At 38.5% G+C, this 18,681-nt stretch overlaps 3 protein-coding genes across 3 annotated transcripts; all 3 read right to left on the minus strand.

Annotated features, from left to right (window-relative positions):
• Positions 1–377: 377 nt before the first annotated feature.
• On the minus strand, positions 378–4,759 carry LOC121905385 (E3 ubiquitin-protein ligase TRIM39-like). Its single transcript, XM_042423597.1, has 2 exons — positions 4,451–4,759; positions 378–2,199 (listed from the first exon to the last, which is right to left on the minus strand). The coding sequence occupies exons 1-2, from the start codon at positions 4,715–4,717 to the stop codon at positions 940–942; spliced, it is 1,527 nt and encodes a 508-aa protein (XP_042279531.1). The 5' UTR covers positions 4,718–4,759; the 3' UTR covers positions 378–939.
• A 1,628-nt stretch (positions 4,760–6,387) lies between these two features.
• LOC121905560 (nuclear factor 7, ovary-like) lies at positions 6,388–10,854 on the minus strand. The gene is made up of 3 exons (XM_042423877.1): positions 10,117–10,854; positions 6,980–7,725; positions 6,388–6,913 (listed from the first exon to the last, which is right to left on the minus strand). The coding sequence occupies exons 1-3, from the start codon at positions 10,381–10,383 to the stop codon at positions 6,472–6,474; spliced, it is 1,455 nt and encodes a 484-aa protein (XP_042279811.1). The 5' UTR covers positions 10,384–10,854; the 3' UTR covers positions 6,388–6,471.
• Positions 10,855–12,863: 2,009 nt separating this feature from the next.
• LOC121905559 (nuclear factor 7, ovary-like) lies at positions 12,864–17,842 on the minus strand. Its single transcript, XM_042423876.1, has 2 exons — positions 17,450–17,842; positions 12,864–14,581 (listed from the first exon to the last, which is right to left on the minus strand). The coding sequence occupies exons 1-2, from the start codon at positions 17,714–17,716 to the stop codon at positions 13,427–13,429; spliced, it is 1,422 nt and encodes a 473-aa protein (XP_042279810.1). The 5' UTR covers positions 17,717–17,842; the 3' UTR covers positions 12,864–13,426.
• Between the last annotated feature and the right edge of the window lie 839 nt (positions 17,843–18,681).

The following is an 18,681-nucleotide window of genomic DNA, read 5'->3' on the forward strand; positions in this document are numbered from 1 at the left end:
CGAGTTCAACTGAAAAACAAGTAGCCATTTGATGCCCAAAGAAGGATAAAAGTGCCCTGACAGTGTAGCACCAAGGCAATTCAAAACTTACATAACATACATAAAACGTAAAAATGTATGAATATAAAATGTAAAAGAAACATATATGTAGGGAACTGAAAAGACACAAATATGATTTATATAACAGCAAATACACAAGCAAATGAAGAAAAATCTTCATCACAACACATATGGAGCGTTTATAAAAACATGCATCAAATAAATAATGTGTTTTGTGCATTTGTTTGAATTTTCTTACTGTTAGTTTCAATGTGTTAAACACTCTCAGCCATCATGATTTTGACGATACATTACTGAAATGAAGACAATTATAGAAACAACTTTGTTTTGTTTATCATTTGATTTGTTTTGCTTATAATAATTTCTTGCTAAAAAGGCACAAACATGATTAGATGAAATGTAAACAACAGAGCAGATCCACCACCAAAAATCAAAACACTACATAGATCACTGAATCAGTACAACATGAGTTTGCAAACATTTTTCCATATTTTCACAAAACTGCCCAGCTGAGGAACAATAAAATATAATCTAATGCATGTCTGTCATCTATTGTAAATTGTGGTTTATTATGTTACATGGTTATATTAATTGTTAACCCCCCCACCACTATCACTACTATTGCACCTCATACGATATACAGTAGCTTGCTCAAACCTCATGCAGGGAAGTAATAACAACATAAAACAATATATTGAAACAAAGATGAGTTTAAGAGAACAAAAAAGATAAACAAGCAAAATTCTGATGAAAAGTAAATAGATAAGATGGCTATTGTTACACAACAATCAGTATGATATTTATCGTGGCTGTTTGTTTGTTTGTTTGTTTATTCCAGGGCTCAATGATTTCCTGTTGGCTCATTATTCATCCTGCATCTCAGTACCAGCACACTGTCAGGCGGTTACGATCTGCTGCCACTTTAAAATATGCCGACACCGGCATGGGCATGAGATCAGAGCTCATTGTGTGAATATGTGACATGTTGTCTGCATCATAGAAGGAGACCTTCTTGGATGGGCAGTTTAGGTAAATCCCAATCTTTCGAGGTCTGCCTCCAAACGTTAGCTCTGTGGTATTAAGTGGACTACAGGTGGTATATTTTTGGCCATCACATTTTAGGAAATAATCTTTTACCCCCAGTTCCCAATAGATCCTTTGTCCAACCTCTACTTCCCAGTAATGCTGCCCTGAGATGAACTCGTTGACACTGAATACATGATCTGTGCTTAAGGGAGACTTTTTGAGATGCTGTCCTGAAGATGTGTAGTTGCCAAATCCTGCGCTTGCGCCAAAACTGCCTGCTTGTGGGCCAAACCCAAAAGTGTCTCCACTGTGGACTGTGGGTTGGCCAAATACTCGGGCGGAGCCAAAAGAAGATCTTTGAAATGAGAAACCTGATTGAGCTTGGTTGGTTTGTTGGTTGGTAGTACACAACAAACTTCTTCCATAATCAGACACAGTTATATTTGCACTGTTGCTTTTGAGTGACAGCTTTTCTTCTCGGGGTTGGATCACCTGGAGCATCTCCTTCCACATGAAGAACTGCAGGTGACTTTCATAAGGCCCCAGAGAGAGAGATGTATTCACCACTTCAAGATCATCTGCTCTGGGCCTGAATAAATCTTCTGGAGTCCTGCTGTTACCCTCAGTCCAGCTCTTTAAGAACCTCTCAGGGTCGGTAATATTCAGAACCAATGTCACCTTTCCCTCAAGCTCTCTGCTCTCAGACAAAGCTGTTTCTATAGCATTTAATCTCTTGCTCATTTTCTCAACAGCGTCTTCCTCTTTGTGTTTCAGTTCTTTCTTGATCTCATCTTCTCTCTTCCTCAGTAACTGGTGCATCTCCTCAAACTGGCTGCAGATTTGGGTCATCAGCTGATGAGACTTCTTCTTGGTTTTTGTTATTTCTTCCCTTTGTGAGTTGGCTTGGCTCTCTATGGCATGGATATTAGAAGAAAGCTTCTCTATACCGTTTTCCATCTCCTGCCTCAGAGATGCAGCTGCTTCTTTGACTGGTTTGAACTTGTGTCCTTCATGCCTCTCCCCATCACGGCATATGATACAAGTTAACTGCTGATCTGTGACACAGAACAGTTTCAGCTTTTCATCGTGTTCAGGGCACAACCACTCAGCCACCTGTAAAAATAAATAATATATTAGTAGAAAACTACTACTACTAGTACATGCTGATACAAAGCAGTGACAATGGCTGAGTACAGCCTCTTTGAGGCTGTGATGCTAAGTGCTACCGTCAGCATGCTAACATGCTTTTAATGACAATGGTAACATGCTGATGTTAACTTTTACCATGTTCACTATCTAAGTTTAGGGTAATAGTGAGGCAGCATTTGCTAACACCAGTGGTAACACACTCTAGTGGTCCAGCAGCTGCTAGAATGTGGCAACGTCTCCTTCTGGTTAATTTGTGGTAGATTACAAACAATAATTTCATTTTTATCAGCCAAGCTATCAGCATGAGTCTATGGATGGCAATGTCAGTCTCTTGGACGCTCGGTCTGTCCACCACTTTGGTCCAGACTAAAGTATCTTAAAACTACTGGATGGACTCCTATGACATTTTGTACAGATGAATTCATCCCACTTTTGTTGATCCCATGACTTTTCCTCAGTTGATACTAGTTTTGAGTGAAATATCTTAACAACTATTTAATGGATTGCCATGAAATTTGATTCAGATATGTCCCCCTCAGGATAAATTGCAGTAACTTTGTGATGCTGAACTTTCATGTACAGTACCACCATAATCAGGTCAAAATTTCTATATGTCCAGTACTTTGGTTTATACCTGCAAACTAATGACATTGTTATTACACTGAGCTAGGAATGCAGCGCTTACTGGTGAAGCCAAGAGCCTTACAGCTTCCTCAAAAACTTTCTCCTCAAAGACCACTTTAGTGAGGTTGGGGGAAATCATGCCTATCAGACTACAGCTAGTGTTGTTGATTTTCTTGCTGAGGTTTGATACCAACATGGGTGTTTGATCATTAGTTCTGTGGTGCAGGAAAATAGAATAAGTTACCATTGCATTGTCAAAACATAAGTAACCACCACAGTTTTAGAAAGTCCATGAAATTGTGGCTTATAGGAAGCTCGGCGACATTTGGGTCAGATAGACCTCATCAGTCATTAACTACTTTTCCACTCTTTGCTTCGGTAGCAGAAACAGTCTGGCATTACTTTTATGTTTCTTTTTTAATGTGACATATTCAGAATGTTTTCTTCATCATCCAACTAAATGGCAAAAAATACTCACTCTACACTTAAGTTATATATAATACTTCTTATATGTATTTTAATGTGTGTTAGCATTATATATGAAAATTATTTCTAGTGTTTCTACATCTTTTTATTCTGTTGTATGATTACAGGCTGTCGTTTACATTTCACTTGGTTAAATATGAGTTTTTCTCTGTCCCTAAAGCAGAAGTTTTCTGCAGGTACTCGGTATCACTATTTCATTTCATATCATATGAAGTACTTCATTCATGGTTCTTGTGATGTTGCTCATAATTAACAACCCCGCCTCTTTCATATGAACACGCTTGTAGCTGGAAAATGCAGAGTTGACTGAGCTGGTTGATAACCAGCTTGGTGGTACTGGTTATCAGGACGGCCATTAGGCTCAGTGAAGCCAGATAACAAATGGATATTCTGGGTATGTTGAACTTGCTTCGAAGTACAGGCCTTAGGACTTCTGCATCAATGCTATCTTCACCATAGGAGCAAAATGAAAATAAGTCTTGGAGTTTGTTATGTTGTAGTTGACATTTAGATGTGTGTGACATGAGGCCCTCGGTCTCACTGTGTCAAATAAACAATAAGCATCAAAACAACACCTTGCTCATAGTTTTTCATTTTGTTGCATGTATATATCCAGTTGTTTTAAATATTTCTGGAGGTACTCTCATGTATTTGGAGTGAGATAAGCTTGTCTATACAGGAAAACCTAAAACCTTTTTGTTATATTAGAAAAAATTCACACCCAGTACTGCCTAATCAACAAAATGTTAAGTCCCATTCTATTTACGTATTTACTCTGAATAGCCCATCGATACTTTTTAAAGCACTGGAATTTGCTTTTGATGAATGACAGGTCTTTAATAATGAAGGCTGGCTGATATTGACGGTCTGATGCACCTTGCACTGTTTACAGTTTAGTGTAACACTGACTGCAATCACAGAAATATAATATATGAGATTAAAACACAACATATTATATTATATATTACAACAAACGGCAACAAAGGTGAGGTATACAGAATATACACAACATCAAAAAGGCCCAATAAACATTGGCCTCTGTCATCGCTTGATAGGCTATAACACATAACTACAGTGCGTTGCAGCATAAATACCACCAACATACCTCTGCTCTCTCACTTCTGTGCTCTTTCTCCATCTTCTCAGCTTCTTTAGCCTTTTCAGCGAGGCTTTTCAATACATGGTTTGTTTGAAGAGATTCTGTGAGGACCAATGTCTCTGTCTGACACTGTGGGCACTGTGGCCTTGTGTTCAGAACATCTATAATACATGTTCTACAGAAAGAGTGGCCGCAGTGAAGAGTCACAGGATCAGTGAAGATAGTCAGACAAATACAGCAACTCAACTCCTCTAAGTAAAAAACAGACGCCATAGCTCATGTTTTTCTGCCACATGTTCTTCTGCTCATGTTTTCTTCTGATTGCCACTGACTCAGCAAGTGTCAATTTTAAGTGTCACTTTCTTCAAAAAGCCACACCCCATGTTTTAGAACTGTCACTCACATTAGTTTTCATTGCAAGTTTTAATAACCAGATAATCAGATAATTAGCCAAAACAACACATTAGTGCTCCAAAAGATTTAAAGTTCATTTCTGCAGACTGAGGGTAAAAATGAATGTTTCCAATTTCTTAACTTGCACTTTCTAGGACCAATAAGATACAGAAGCACACAGAGAAGTGTAATATAACATCCCAACATTATATTACAACAAAATATGTTACCACAGTTATGCAGATGACACACACATTTACATAACCACATTACCAGGGCACTACGGTCCAATACAAGCATTGAATAAATGCATTGAACAAATCAACGATTGGATGTGTCAGAATTTTCTTCAGTTAAACAAAGATAAAACTGAATTAATTGTTTTTGGAGCCAAGGTGGAACGAATAAGTTATATTATAATAGCCATTTGATGCCCAAAGAATAGAAGTTTTATACAGCTTTTGGAAATATGCACTTGTTCTCCCTTCTTAATGTTTTTCCCTTTTTTTTTTTTACCTTGCACGGGTTTTCATCTACTTTGTTTTTCAAGTCCTTACTGGTCAGTCAGTTTATGCCCAACAGCCACCAAACACTCACTGAATGGTGATCTGACCCCCACTTGCCTTCTTGTCTGGAGGACTGGGAGGACTTTGTCTGGGCTGTAGGAACAATTGTTGCACTTTATTTTAGTGCAACTTTGCTTAAGTTCTAGGACTGGAGGTACTATTGCTGCACTTTTGTGAGTTATTTCTTCTTGTTGTCAGCACTTATTTAACTTACATATTATCTTCTTTAGTAAATTCAAGTTCAACTGAAAAGTAAGTAGCCATTTGATGCCCAAAGAAGGATAAAAGTGGGATTTATATAGCAGCAAATACACAAGCAAATGAAAAAAGATCTTCACCACAACACATATGGAACATTTATAAAAACATGCATCAAATAAATAATGTGTTTTGTGTATTTGTTTGCATTTTCTTAGTTAGTTTCAATGTATTAAACACTCTCAGCCATCGTGTTTTTGACAGTATCTTACTGAAATGAAGACAATTATAGAAACAACTTTGTTTTGTTTTGTTTATTATTTGATTTGTTTTGCTTATCATAATTTCTTGCTAAAAAGGCACAATACATGATTAGATGAAATGTAAACAACAGAGCAGATCCACCACCAAAAATCAAAACACTACATAGATCACTGAATCAATGCAAACATTTTTCCATATTTTAACAAAACTGCCCAGCTGAGGAACAATAAAATATAATCTAATGCATGTCTTTCTTCTATTGTAAATTGTGGTTTATTATGTTACACGGTTATATTAATTGTTAACCCCTCAACCCACCACTATCACTACTATTGCACCTCATACGATATACAGTAGCTTGCTCAAACCTCATGCAGGGAAGTGATAGCAACATAAAACAATATATTGAAACAAAGATGAGTTTAAGAGAACAAAAAAGATAAACGAGCAAAATTCTGTTGAAAAGTAAATAGATAAGATGGCTATTGTTACACAACAATCAGTATGATATTTATCGTGGCCGTTTGTTTGTTTGTTTGTTTGTTTGTTTGTTTGTTTATTCCAGGGCTCAATGATTTCCTGTTGGCTCATTATTCATCCTGCATCTCAGTACCAGCACACTGTCAGGCGGTTAGGATCTGCTGCCACTTTAAAATATGCCGACACTGGCGTGGACATGAGATCAGAGCTCATAGTGTGAATATGTGACATGTTGTCTGCATCATAGAAGGAGACCTTCTTGGATGGGCAGTTTAGGTAAATCCCAATCTTTCGAGGTCTGCCTCCAAACATTAGCTCTGTGGTTATATTTCGACTACAGGTGGTATATTTTTGGCCATCATATTTTAGGAAATAATCTTTTACCCCCAGTTCCCAATAGTTCCTTTGTCCAACCTCTACTTCCCAGTAATGCTGCCCTGAGGTGAACTCGTTGACACTGAATACATGATCTGTGCTTACGGGAGATGAGAAATAAATGTCCTCACGCTGTCCTGAAGATATGTGGGTGCCAAATCCTGTGCTGGAGCCACAAGTGGCTGCGTGCTGGCTGTATCCAAAGTCTTCATAGTACTCTATGGGTTCTTCAAAACAATATGTGGTTTTTGCAAATAACAAACCTGATTGAGCTTGGTTGGTTTGTTGGTTGGTAGTACACAACAAACTTCTTCCATAATCAGACAGAGTTATATTTGCACTGTTGCTTTTGAGTGACAGCTTTTCTTCTCGGGGTTGGATCACCTGGAGCATCTCCTTCCACATGAAGAACTGCAGGTGACTTTCATAAGGCCCCAGAGAGAGAGATGTATTCACCACTTTGAGATTACCTGCTCTGGGCCTGGATAAATCTTTTGGAGTCGTGCTGTTACCCTCAGTCCAGCTCTTTAAGAACCTCTGAGGGTCAGTAATATTCAGAACTGATGTCACCTTCCCCTCCAGCTCTCTGCTCTCAGACAAAGCTGTTTCTATAGCATTTAAGTTCTTGTTCATTTTCTCAACAGCGTCTTCCTCTTTGTGTTTCAGGTCTTTCTTGATCTCATCTTCTCTCTTCCTCAGAAACTGGTGCATCTCCTCAAACTGGCTGCAGATTTGGGTCATCAGCTGATGAGACTCCTCCTTGGTTTTTGTTATTTCTTCCCTCTGTGAGTTGGCTTGGCTCTCTATGGCGTGGATATCAGCAGAAAGGTTCTCTATACCCTTTTCCATCTCCTGCCTCAGAGATGCAGCTGCTTCTTTGACTGGTTTGAACTTGTGTCCTTCATGCCTCTGCCCATCGCGGCATATGATACAAGTTAACTGCTGATCTGTGACACAGAACAGTTTCAGCTTTTCATCGTGTTCAAGGCACAACCACTCAGCCACCTGTAAAAATAAATAGATAAATAAATAATCTGTTAGTATATGCAACAGCTATAATAAAAGATTATCATACTTTACAAATAGAAAAAACAACTTCTACTACTAGCACATGCTGATACAAAGCAGTGACAGTGGCTGAGTACAGCCACACTAGTGCCTCTTTGAGGCTGTGATGCTAAGTGCTACCGTCAGAATGCTAACATGCTCTTAATGACAATGGTAACATGCTGATGTTGACTTTTACCATGTTCACTATCTTAGTTTAGGGTGTTAGTCAGGCAGCATTTGCTAACACTAGTGGTAACACATCCTAGTGGTCTCTAGCAGCTGCTAGAATGTGGTAACGTCTCATTATCTCCTTTGTCCCTCTTATTGTCTCCTTCTGGTTAATTTGTGGTAGATTACAAACAATAATTTAATATTTATTACCCACACTATAGGATAATACTTTGATTTATACCTGTAAACTAATAACCTTCCCACCAGCCTCAAAGTTATTACACTGAGCTAGGAATACAGTGCTTACTGATGAAGCCAAGAGCTTTACAACTACCACTTCATCCTCAAAGACCACTTTAGTGAGGTTGGGAGAAATCATGCCTATCAGACGTTGTGTTGTTGATTTTCTTGCTGAGGTTCAAGACCAACATGGGTGTTTGATCATTTTTTCTGTGGTGCAGGAAAATAGAATAAGTTACCATTGCATTTTCAAAACATAAGTAACCACCACAGTTTTAGAAAGTCCATGAAATTGTGGCTTATGGGAAACTCAGTGTGTGAGCTCATCATCCTACTTAATTTGGATGTTACATATTTTTCTTGTTTGATTGGGAGTGATTTTATTGTTGACAACATACATTGTATTTATTGTCTGGATTTGATGGTAATATAATGTCATCTAGGCACCTGGGACCACACGCATAAAACTCTGTAGATTCATGACTAAAACTGTGTGTATGCACAAAGATGTCAGATTTATAAACCCGTGTGTACGCTTGGTACTGTGTTATACATCTTGGTCATTGAGGAACTGGGCGCACGTGCACAAGCCTCATTTCCACTCCCACAATTATCCATAAATGGATGAAGACACGCCCTTAACCCGCCGTTTTCATATCAGTTCACTGCCTGTTCCACCAGTCTGTACACCTGTCAGTGAAACAAAGGGGAAAGAGGAAGTGCAGTTTCACCGATTGTGTTGCAACAGCGAGATTCTCCAACAGTAGAGTAGCTGTCATTACGCACGACCATTAGGCACAGCTGTGCGGCTCTTTATAGCGTCCATAATTCATCCCATGGACTGTAAACCATCGTTGGCAGTGATATCTCAGAAATGTTATCAATTATTAGTTTGTAGCGCTCATAAACCGACTTACAAGATGGATCACAAATAAAAAGAATATTAAGAGCAAAATAAAATGTTGACTCTATGTTACCTTAATGAATGCGCCTTTGGTTGGCATTTTACAAATCTCTATGTACACGTAAACAAAAACAAAAAAATCACACAATCAGTGTAGCTGGTTATCAACCTTAAAAAGCAAGGTTTTGCTAAAAGATTCACCTCACCTCATTACATCACCCATCATCGCTTTGGGAAAAAAATGCATACACATGGTCTAGAGAATGCATGAGATGTGCACTTTCTCACCGCACATTCTGTTTATAAATACCAGGTTATGTGCAGGAAATGGCGTGTGGATGGTTTATGTACGTACGCATCGTTTATGTATGTGGCCTGGACTTCTGCATCATTACTATCTATTGTGTTGTGGTTGACGTGTGTGATATGAGGTCATCTGTCTTACTGTGTCAAATGAACAAAACTAATAAGCACCAAAAACAACATCCTGATCATAGTTTTTCATTTTGATGTATGTATTTTCCAATTGTTTAAAATATTTCTTAAAGTCAATTTGGAGTGAGATGCTTCTCTATAAAAGCTTGTCTATGCAAAAAAAACCCTAAAACCTTTTCGTTATGTTGGAAAAAAAATCGCACACAGTACTGCTTAATCAACAAAATGTTAAGTCCCATTCTATTTACACATTTACTTGGAATACTTATCGGATGTTATAAATTTAAAGCACTGGAATTTTCTTTTGGCGAATGACAGGCCTATAATAATGACGCACGTTGGCCGGATGATAATGAAGGTTGACGCACCTTGCACCGTTCACAGTTTAGTGTAACACTGACTACAGACACAGAAATATAATATATGAGATGAAAACAGGAAATATAATATAATATATTACATCAGAGGGCATCAAAGGTGTGAGGTATACAGAATATACACATCAAAAAGTCCCAATAAACATCTGCCTCCGTCATCGCTTGATAGGCTATAACACACAACTACAGTATGTTTCAGTATAAATATCACCAACATACCTCTGCTCTCTCACTTTTGCGCTCTTTCTCCATTTTCTCAGCTTCTTTAGTCTTTTCAGCGAGGCTTTTCAATATATGGTTTGTTTGAAGAGATTCTGCGAGAATCGACGTCTCTGTCCGACACTGTGGGCATTGATGCTGTGAGTTCAGAACTTCTGTAATACATGTTCTGCAGAAAGAGTGGCCGCAGTGAAGAGTAACAGGATCAGTGAAGATAGTCAGACAAATAGAGCAACTCAAATCCTCTGAGCAAGAAACAGACGCCATAGCTCGTTGTCCTCCTTTGCTCTGATTGCCACTGTCTCAGCAATTCTTAAGTTTCACTTTCCTCAGAAAGCCACACCTCATCATTTAAAGCTGTCACCCACTTTAGTTTTCATTCCTAGTTTTAATGACCAGATAATCAGATAATTACCCAAAACAACACATTAGTGCTCCAACAGAAATGCATGTTTCTATTGCTTAACTTACACTTTCTAGGACCAATAAGATTCAGAAGCACATAGAGAAGTGTAATATAACACCCTAGTAGCCACATGTTGAGGTTGCTGGTTGAATCAGACATAATCCCGGGAATATCTCTGCAACACATCAGAATACTGAGTAATAAAGTTATGGCATAGATGAGTAATGTAGTTCACTATGTTTAAGCTATTAATTGGCATTGTAACCGAGTGTCCTGGGTTCACCTAACTGTATAAACTTAATAAGAAACCAATAAACGGGACGATAGACATTTTAGTATGGTCCAGCAGCAACTGCTTCCTTTTTATTTGTATCATGCATGTATAGTAAGAGTTGGATACAGGCCAAAAAATGGCGCCCATTCAGCCCTATAAGAATTGCTTGCCTGGTGCATACGCCAAAAAAAGTTTATAGCTCCTGGCTTTCCTTCCGTGTTGTGCGGCCCACTGAATATGTGCAGTAGTGTTTCCCCTGCTGGCAACTCAGAGGGAAACAGTACCTCGCATACAGAAGCATGTAATAAAACCAAGCAGCAACCTCCAGGTCTGAAAAATGGAGTAAGGTCCATCTGCAAGTGCCAAAAACTGCAGTTCCTCGAATGGCCACTTGAGAGTGGCTCTAAAAGCAAGTCAATCCCCATATACCCCCATGTTAAAATGCCAGACTTTACAGCAGAAATAAACATGTTTACAGCCTGTTACAAAAAGCGGTTTTGGTCTCTGTAGCTAATTTCCCCGTTCATGACAACTGAACGGAGGTGAATTTTTGTATCCATTCAAATTTTATTAAGGCTTAAAGTTATGCATAATTAAGGGTGTAGCTGCTTTGAGTAACAAGTGGGTGCCGTCACAGGCAAGTCACTACCACGTCCACAACATTGGTCAGGTAACATAACCATGGCGTAACCCCAGATTCACAGAGTATAGACTTAGGCGTAGCCATCGCTATTTTTGTGTGTTTTCAGTTCATGAAAGTTAATTGCTACATTTTGGTCGCCTAAAAAAGTCTTGTTCAGCATTTGGTTTTACTAAAAGGCCCGCTAAGGAGTCAGATGTTCAGTTTTTTTCCAGTAAGTATATTTTGTTTTAATGGTTTTAGGCCTGTTTTTCGCAAGCGAAAATTTGCGTTAGCATTAGCATTATCACAGTTAATCATAGACTGTAAATGCACCATGCTAACCAAACTAGCATAAATAACCAAGCATAAATAACACCAACATACCTCTGCTCTCTCACTTCTATGCTCTTTCTCCATCTTCTCAGCTTCTTTAGCCTTTTCAGCGAGGCTTTTCAATATATGGTTTGTTTGAAGAGATTCTGTGAGGACAAATGTCTCTGTCTGACACTGTGGGCACTGTGGCCTTGTGTTCAGAACATCTATAATACATGTTCTACAGAAAGAGTGGCCGCAGTGAAGAGTCACAGGATCAGTGAAGATAGTCAGACAAATACAGCAACTCAACTCCTCTAAGTAAAAAACAGACGCCATAGCTCATGTTTTTCTGCCACATGTTCTTCTGCTCATGTTTTCTTCTGATTGCCACTGACTCAGCAATTTTTAAGTGTCACTTTCTTCAAAAAGCCACACCCCACCTTTTAGAACTGTCACTCACTTTAGTTTTTATTCCAAGTTTTAATAACCAGATAATCAGATAATTACCCAAAACAACACATTAGTGCTCTAACAGATTTAAAGTTCACTTCTGCAGACTGAGGGTAAAAATGAATGTTTCCAATTTCATAACTTGCACTTTCTAGGACCAATAAGATTCAGAAGCACACAGAGAAGTGTAATATAACATCCCAGCGTTATATTACAACAAAATGGGAGGACTGTCTGAGCTGTAGGTACAAGTTATTTCTTGTTGTTGTCAGCACTTATTTAACTTACATATTATCTTCTTTAGTAAATTCGAGTTCAACTGAAAAACAAGTAGCCATTTGATGCCCAAAGAAGGATAAAAGTGCCCTGACAGTGTAGCACCAAGGCAATTCAAAACTTACATAACATACATAAAACGTAAAAATGTATGAATATAAAATGTAAAAGAAACATATATGTAGAGAACTGAAAAGACACAAATATGATTTATATAACAGCAAATACACAAACAAATGAAGAAAAATCATCACAACACATATGGAGCGTTTATAAAAACATGCATCAAATAAATAATGTGTTTTGTGCATTTGTTTGAATTTTCTTACTGTTAGTTTCAATGTGTTAAACACTCTCAGCCATCATGATTTTGACGATACATTACTGAAATGAAGACAATTATAGAAACAACTTTGTTTTGTTTATTATTTGATTTGTTTTGCTTACAATACTTTCTTGCTAAAAAGGCACAAAACATGATTAGATGAAATGTAAATAACAGAGCAGATCCACCACCAAAAATCAAAACACTACATAGATCAATGAATCAGTACAACATGAGTTTGCAAACATTTTTCCATATTTTAACAAAACTGCCCAGCTGAGGAACAATAAAATATAATCTAATGCATGTCTTTCTTCTATTGTAAATTGTGGTTTATTATGTTACACGGTTATATTAATTGTTAACCCCCCCACCACTATCACTACTATTGCACCTCATACAATATACAGTAGCTTGCTCAAACCTCATGCAGGGAAGTAATAGCAACATAAAACAATATATTGAAACAAAGATGAGTTTAAGAGAACAAAAAAGATAAACAAGCAAAATTCTGATGAAAAGTAAATAGATAAGATGGCTATTGTTACACAACAATCAGTATGATATTTATCGTGGCTGTTTGTTTGTTTGTTTATTCCAGGGCTCAATGATTTCCTGTTGGCTCATTATTCATCCTGCACCTCAGTAGCAGCACACTGTCAGGCGGTTAGGATCTGCTGCCACTTTAAAATATGCCGACACCGGCATGGGCATGAGATCAGAGCTCATAGTGTGAATATGTGACATGTTGTCTGCATCATAGAAGGAGACCTTCTCGGATGGGCAGTTTAGGTAAATCCCAATCTTTCGAGGTCTGCCTCCAAATGTTAGCTCTGTGATTTTATTTCGACTGCAGGTGGTATATTTTTTGCCATCATATTTTAGGAAATTATCTTTTACCCCCAGTTCCCAATACTTCCTTTGTCCAACCTCGACTTCCCAGTAATGCTGCCCTGAGATGAACTCGTTGACACTGAATGCATGGTCTGTGCTTAAGGGAGACTTTTTGAAACGCTGTCTTTGAGATGTGTAGAGTTGGCTGTATTCATAATCTTCATAATAGTTATATTGGTTCGTTTGTTGGTTGGTACATAACAAACTTCTCCCATCATCAGACACAGTTATAGTCGCACTGTTGCTTTTGAGTGACAGCTTTTCTTCTCGGGGTTGGATCACCTGAAGCATCTCCTTCCACATGAAGAACTGCAGGTGACTTTCATAAGGCCCCAGAGAGAGAGATGTATTCACCACTTTGAGATCATCTGCTCTGGGCCTGAATAAATCTTCTGGAGTCCTGCTGTAACTCTCAGTCCAGCTCTTTAAGAACCTCTCAGGGTCGGTAATATTCAGAACCGATGTCACCTTTCCCTCCAGCTCTCTGCTCTCAGACAAAGCTGTTTCTATAGCATTTAATCTCCTGCTCATTTTCTCAACAGCGTCTTCCTCTTTGTGTTTCAGGTCTTCCTTGATCTCATCTTCTCTCTTCCTCAGAAACTGGTGCATCTCCTCAAACTGGCTGCAGATTTGGGTCATCAGCTGATGAGACTCCTCCTTGGTTTTTGTTATTTCTTCCCTTTGTGAGTTGGCTTGGCTCTCTATGGCATGGATATCAGCAGGAAGGTTCTCTATACCCTTTTCCATCTCCTGCCTCAGAGATGCAGCTGCTTCTTTGACTGGTTTGAACTTGTGTCCTTCATGCCTCTCCCCATCGCGGCATATGATACAAGTTAACTGCTGATCTGTGACGCAGAACAGTTTCAGCTTTTCATCGTGTTCAGAGCACAACCACTCATCCACCTGTAAAAATAAATAGATAAATAAATAATCTGTTAGTAAATGCAACAGCTATAATAAAAGATGATCATCCTTAAAAAAAAACAAAAACTACTACTACTAGTACATGATGATGCTGATACAAAGCAGTGACAGTGGCTGAGTACAGCCTCTTTGAGGCTGTGATGCTAAGAGCTACCGTCAGCATGCTAACATGCTCTTAATGACAATGGTAACATGCTGATGTTTAGCTTTTACCAATGTTCACTATCTTAGTTTAGGGTGTTAGTCAGGTGGCATTTGCTAACACTAGTGGTAACACACTCTAGTGGTCTGGCAGCTGCTGGAATGTGGCAACGTCTCATCATCTCATTTGTCCCTCTTATCATCTCCTTCTGGTTAATTTGTGGTAGATTACAAACAATAATTTCATTTTTATTACCCACACTATAGGATAATACTTTGATTTATACCTGTAAACTAATAACCTTCCCACCAGCCTCAAAGTTATTACACTGAGCTAGGAATACAGTGTTTACTGATGAAGCCAAGAGCCTTACAACTACAACTTCATCCTCAAAGACCACTTTAGTGAGGTTGGGGGAAATCATGCCTATCAGACTACAGCTAGTGTTGTTGATTTTCTTGCTGAGGTTCAAGACCAACATGGGTGTTTGATCATTTTTTTCTATGGTGCAGGAAAATAGAATAAGTTACCATTGCATTGTCAAAACATAAGTAACCACCACAGTTTTAGAAAGTCCATGAAATTGTGGCATATGGGAAACTCAGTGTGTGAGCTCATCATCCTACTTTATTTAAATGTTACATATTTTTCTTGTTTGATTGGTAGTGATTTTGTTGTTGACGATATACATTGTATTTGTTATCTGGATTTGATGATTGTATAATGTCATCTAGGCACCTGGGACCACATGCATAAAACTGTGTGTATGCACAAAGACAGAAATATGCATATGCATTCTTTTCGTCAGATTTATAAAGCTGTGCATGCATGGTTCTGTTTTATACATTTAGTCATTGTGGAATTGGGTGCACGTGCACGAGCCTCATTTCCATTCCCACAATTATCCATAAATGGATGAAGACACGCCCTTAACCAGCCGTTTTCATATCAATTCACTGCCTTTTTCACCAGTCTGTACACCTGTCAGTGAAACAAAGGAGAAAGAAGAAGTGCAGTTTCACAGATTGTGTTGCAACAGCCAGCTTCTCCAACAGTAGAATCGTTGTCATTACGCACGGCTGTGCGGCTCTTTAGGGCATCCATAATTCCTCCCATGGACTGTAAACCATCGTTGGCAGTGATATCTCAGAAATGTAATCAATCATTAGTATATAGCTCTCTTATCTAAACCAACTTTACAAGATGTATCACAAATAAAAAGAATATTAAGAGCAAAATAAAATGTTGACTCTATGTTTTTACCATAGACTGTATGAAAATATGGACGTAGTTACCGTGACGTCACCCGTTGGTTTCTGAAGAGCGGTTTTGAGGCTCAAAGTGAGCCGCTCCGGCCATCGCCATCTTGGAAGTACGTGACGCTACCTAACCTCCAGCCAATCAAAAATTGGCAAAGAGGCGGGCCGAATGGCTGAAACAAGCCACCTAGCGGCTGGCGGACCTGTCACTCAAAGCAGCCATGTCCTTCATTATGCATAACTTTACGACTTAATAAAATTTAAACGGGTGAATTATAAACAAATACACCCCTCATACAGTTGTCATGAAAGGGGAAATTAGCTATAGAGACCAAAAACATTTTTTGTATCAGGCTGTAAACACGTTTATTTCTGCTCTAAAGTTGGGCATTTCAACATGGGGGTTTATGGGGATTAACTCGCTTTTGGAGCCAGCCTCAAGTGGCCATTTTTCAGCCCCGGAGGTTGCCGTTTGGGTTCTTACCTTAATAGATGGGCCTTTGATTGGCATTTTACATATCTCTGCGTAAACGTAAAAAAATATCACATTATCAGTGTAGGTGGTTACCATCGTCTCTCACCTTATATTTCACCTCATCACATCACCCATCATCGCTTTGGAAAAAAATGCATACACATGGTCTAGAGAATGCATGAGATGCACACTTTCTCACCGCACATTCTGTTTATAAATACCAGGTTATGTGCAGGAAATGGTGTGTGGATGGTTTATGTACGTACACATCGTTTATGCATGTGGCCTGGACTTCTGCATCATTACTATCTATTGTGTTGTGGTTGACGTGTGTGGTATGAGGTCATCTGTCTTACTGTGTCAAATGAACAAAACTAAGAAGCGCCAAAAACAACACCCTGATCATAGTTTTTCATTTTGATGTATGTATTTATCCAATTGTTTTAAATGTTTCTTAAAGTGAATTTGGAGTGAGATAGCTTCTCTATAAAACCTTGCTTATGCAAAAAAACAACCTATAACCTTTTCATGTAAAAAAAAAAAAAAAAAAAAAAAAAAAAAAAAAAAAAAAAAATCACACACAGTACCGCCAAATCAACAAAATATTAAGTCCCATTCTATTTACACATTTACTTTGAATACTTATCGGGTGCTATCAATCTAAGGCACTGGAATTTGCTTTTGACGAATGACAGGCCTTTAATAATGATGCACTTTGGCCGACTGTTAATGAGGGTTGACGCACCTTGCACCATTTACAGTTTAGAGTAACACTGACTGCAGACACACAAATATAATATATGAGATTAAAACACAACATATCATATATTACAACAAAGGGCAACAAAGGTGTGAGGTATACAGAATATAAACGACATCAAAAAGTCCTAATTAACATCTGCCTCTGTCATCGCTTGATAGGCTACAACACACAACTACAGGATGTTTCAGTTTAAATATCACCAACATACCTCTGCTCTCTCACTTCTGTGCTCTTTCTCCATCTTCTCAGCTTCTTTAGTCTTTTCAGCGAGGCTTTTCAATATATGGTTTGTTTGAATGGATTCTGCGAGAATCGACGTCCCTGTCCGACACTGTGGGCACTGATGCTGTGAGTTCAGAATTTCTGTAATACATGTTCTGCAGAAAGAGTGGCCGCAGAGAAGAGTAACAGGATCAGTGAAGATAGTCAGACAAATAGAGCAACTCAAATCCTCTGAGCAAGAAACAGACGCCATAGCTCATTCTCCTCCTTTGCTCTGATTGCCACTGACTCGGCAATTTTTAAGTTTCACTTTCCCCAGAAAGCCACACCCTATCACTTAAAGCTGTCACCCACTTTAGTTGTCATTCCAAGTTTTGATGACCAGGTAATCAGATAATTACTAATTCTGCAAAGTGAGGGTAAAAATGCATGTTTCTATTACTTAACTTTCACTTTCTAGGACCAATAAGATTCAGAAGCACACAGAGAAGTGTAATATAACACCCTATTGACCACATGTTGAAGCTGCTGGTTGGATCAGACATAATCCCGGGAATATCTCTGCAACACATCAGAATATGAGTAATGTAGTTCATTATGTTTAAGTTATTAATTGGTATTGTAACGAGTGTCCTTGGTTCACCTAACTGTGTAAACCTTACAAGAAAATAATAAACGGGATGTTTTCACATGGTCCAGCAGCAACTGCAGTTCCTCGAATGGCCACTGGAGGGTGGCTCCAAAAGCAAGTCAATCCCCATATACCCCCATGTTAAAATGCCAGACTTTACAGCAGAAATAAACATGTTTACGGCCTGGTGCAAAAAATGGTTTTGGTCTCTATAGCTAATTTCCCCGTTCATGACAACTGTACGGAGGTGAATTTTTATATCCATTCAAATTTTATTAAGGCTTAAAGTTATGAATAATTAAGAGTGTGGCTGCTTTGAGTAACAGGTGGGTGCCGTCACAGGCAAGTCACTACCACGTCCACAACATCGGTTAGGTGACATAACCATGGCATAACCCCAGATTCACAGAGTATAGGCTTAGGCGTAGCCATCGCTATTCTGTGTGTTTTCAGTTCATGAAAGTTAATTGCTACATTTTGGTCACCTAAAAAAGTCTTGTTCAGCATTTGGTTTTACTAAAAGTCCCACTAAGGAGTCGGATGTTCAGTTTTTTTCCAGTAAGTACATTTTGTTTTAATGGTTTTAG

This window comes from Thunnus maccoyii, chromosome 10 (assembly GCF_910596095.1).
Source record: "Thunnus maccoyii chromosome 10, fThuMac1.1, whole genome shotgun sequence".
Taxonomy (NCBI): Eukaryota; Metazoa; Chordata; class Actinopteri; order Scombriformes; family Scombridae; genus Thunnus; species Thunnus maccoyii.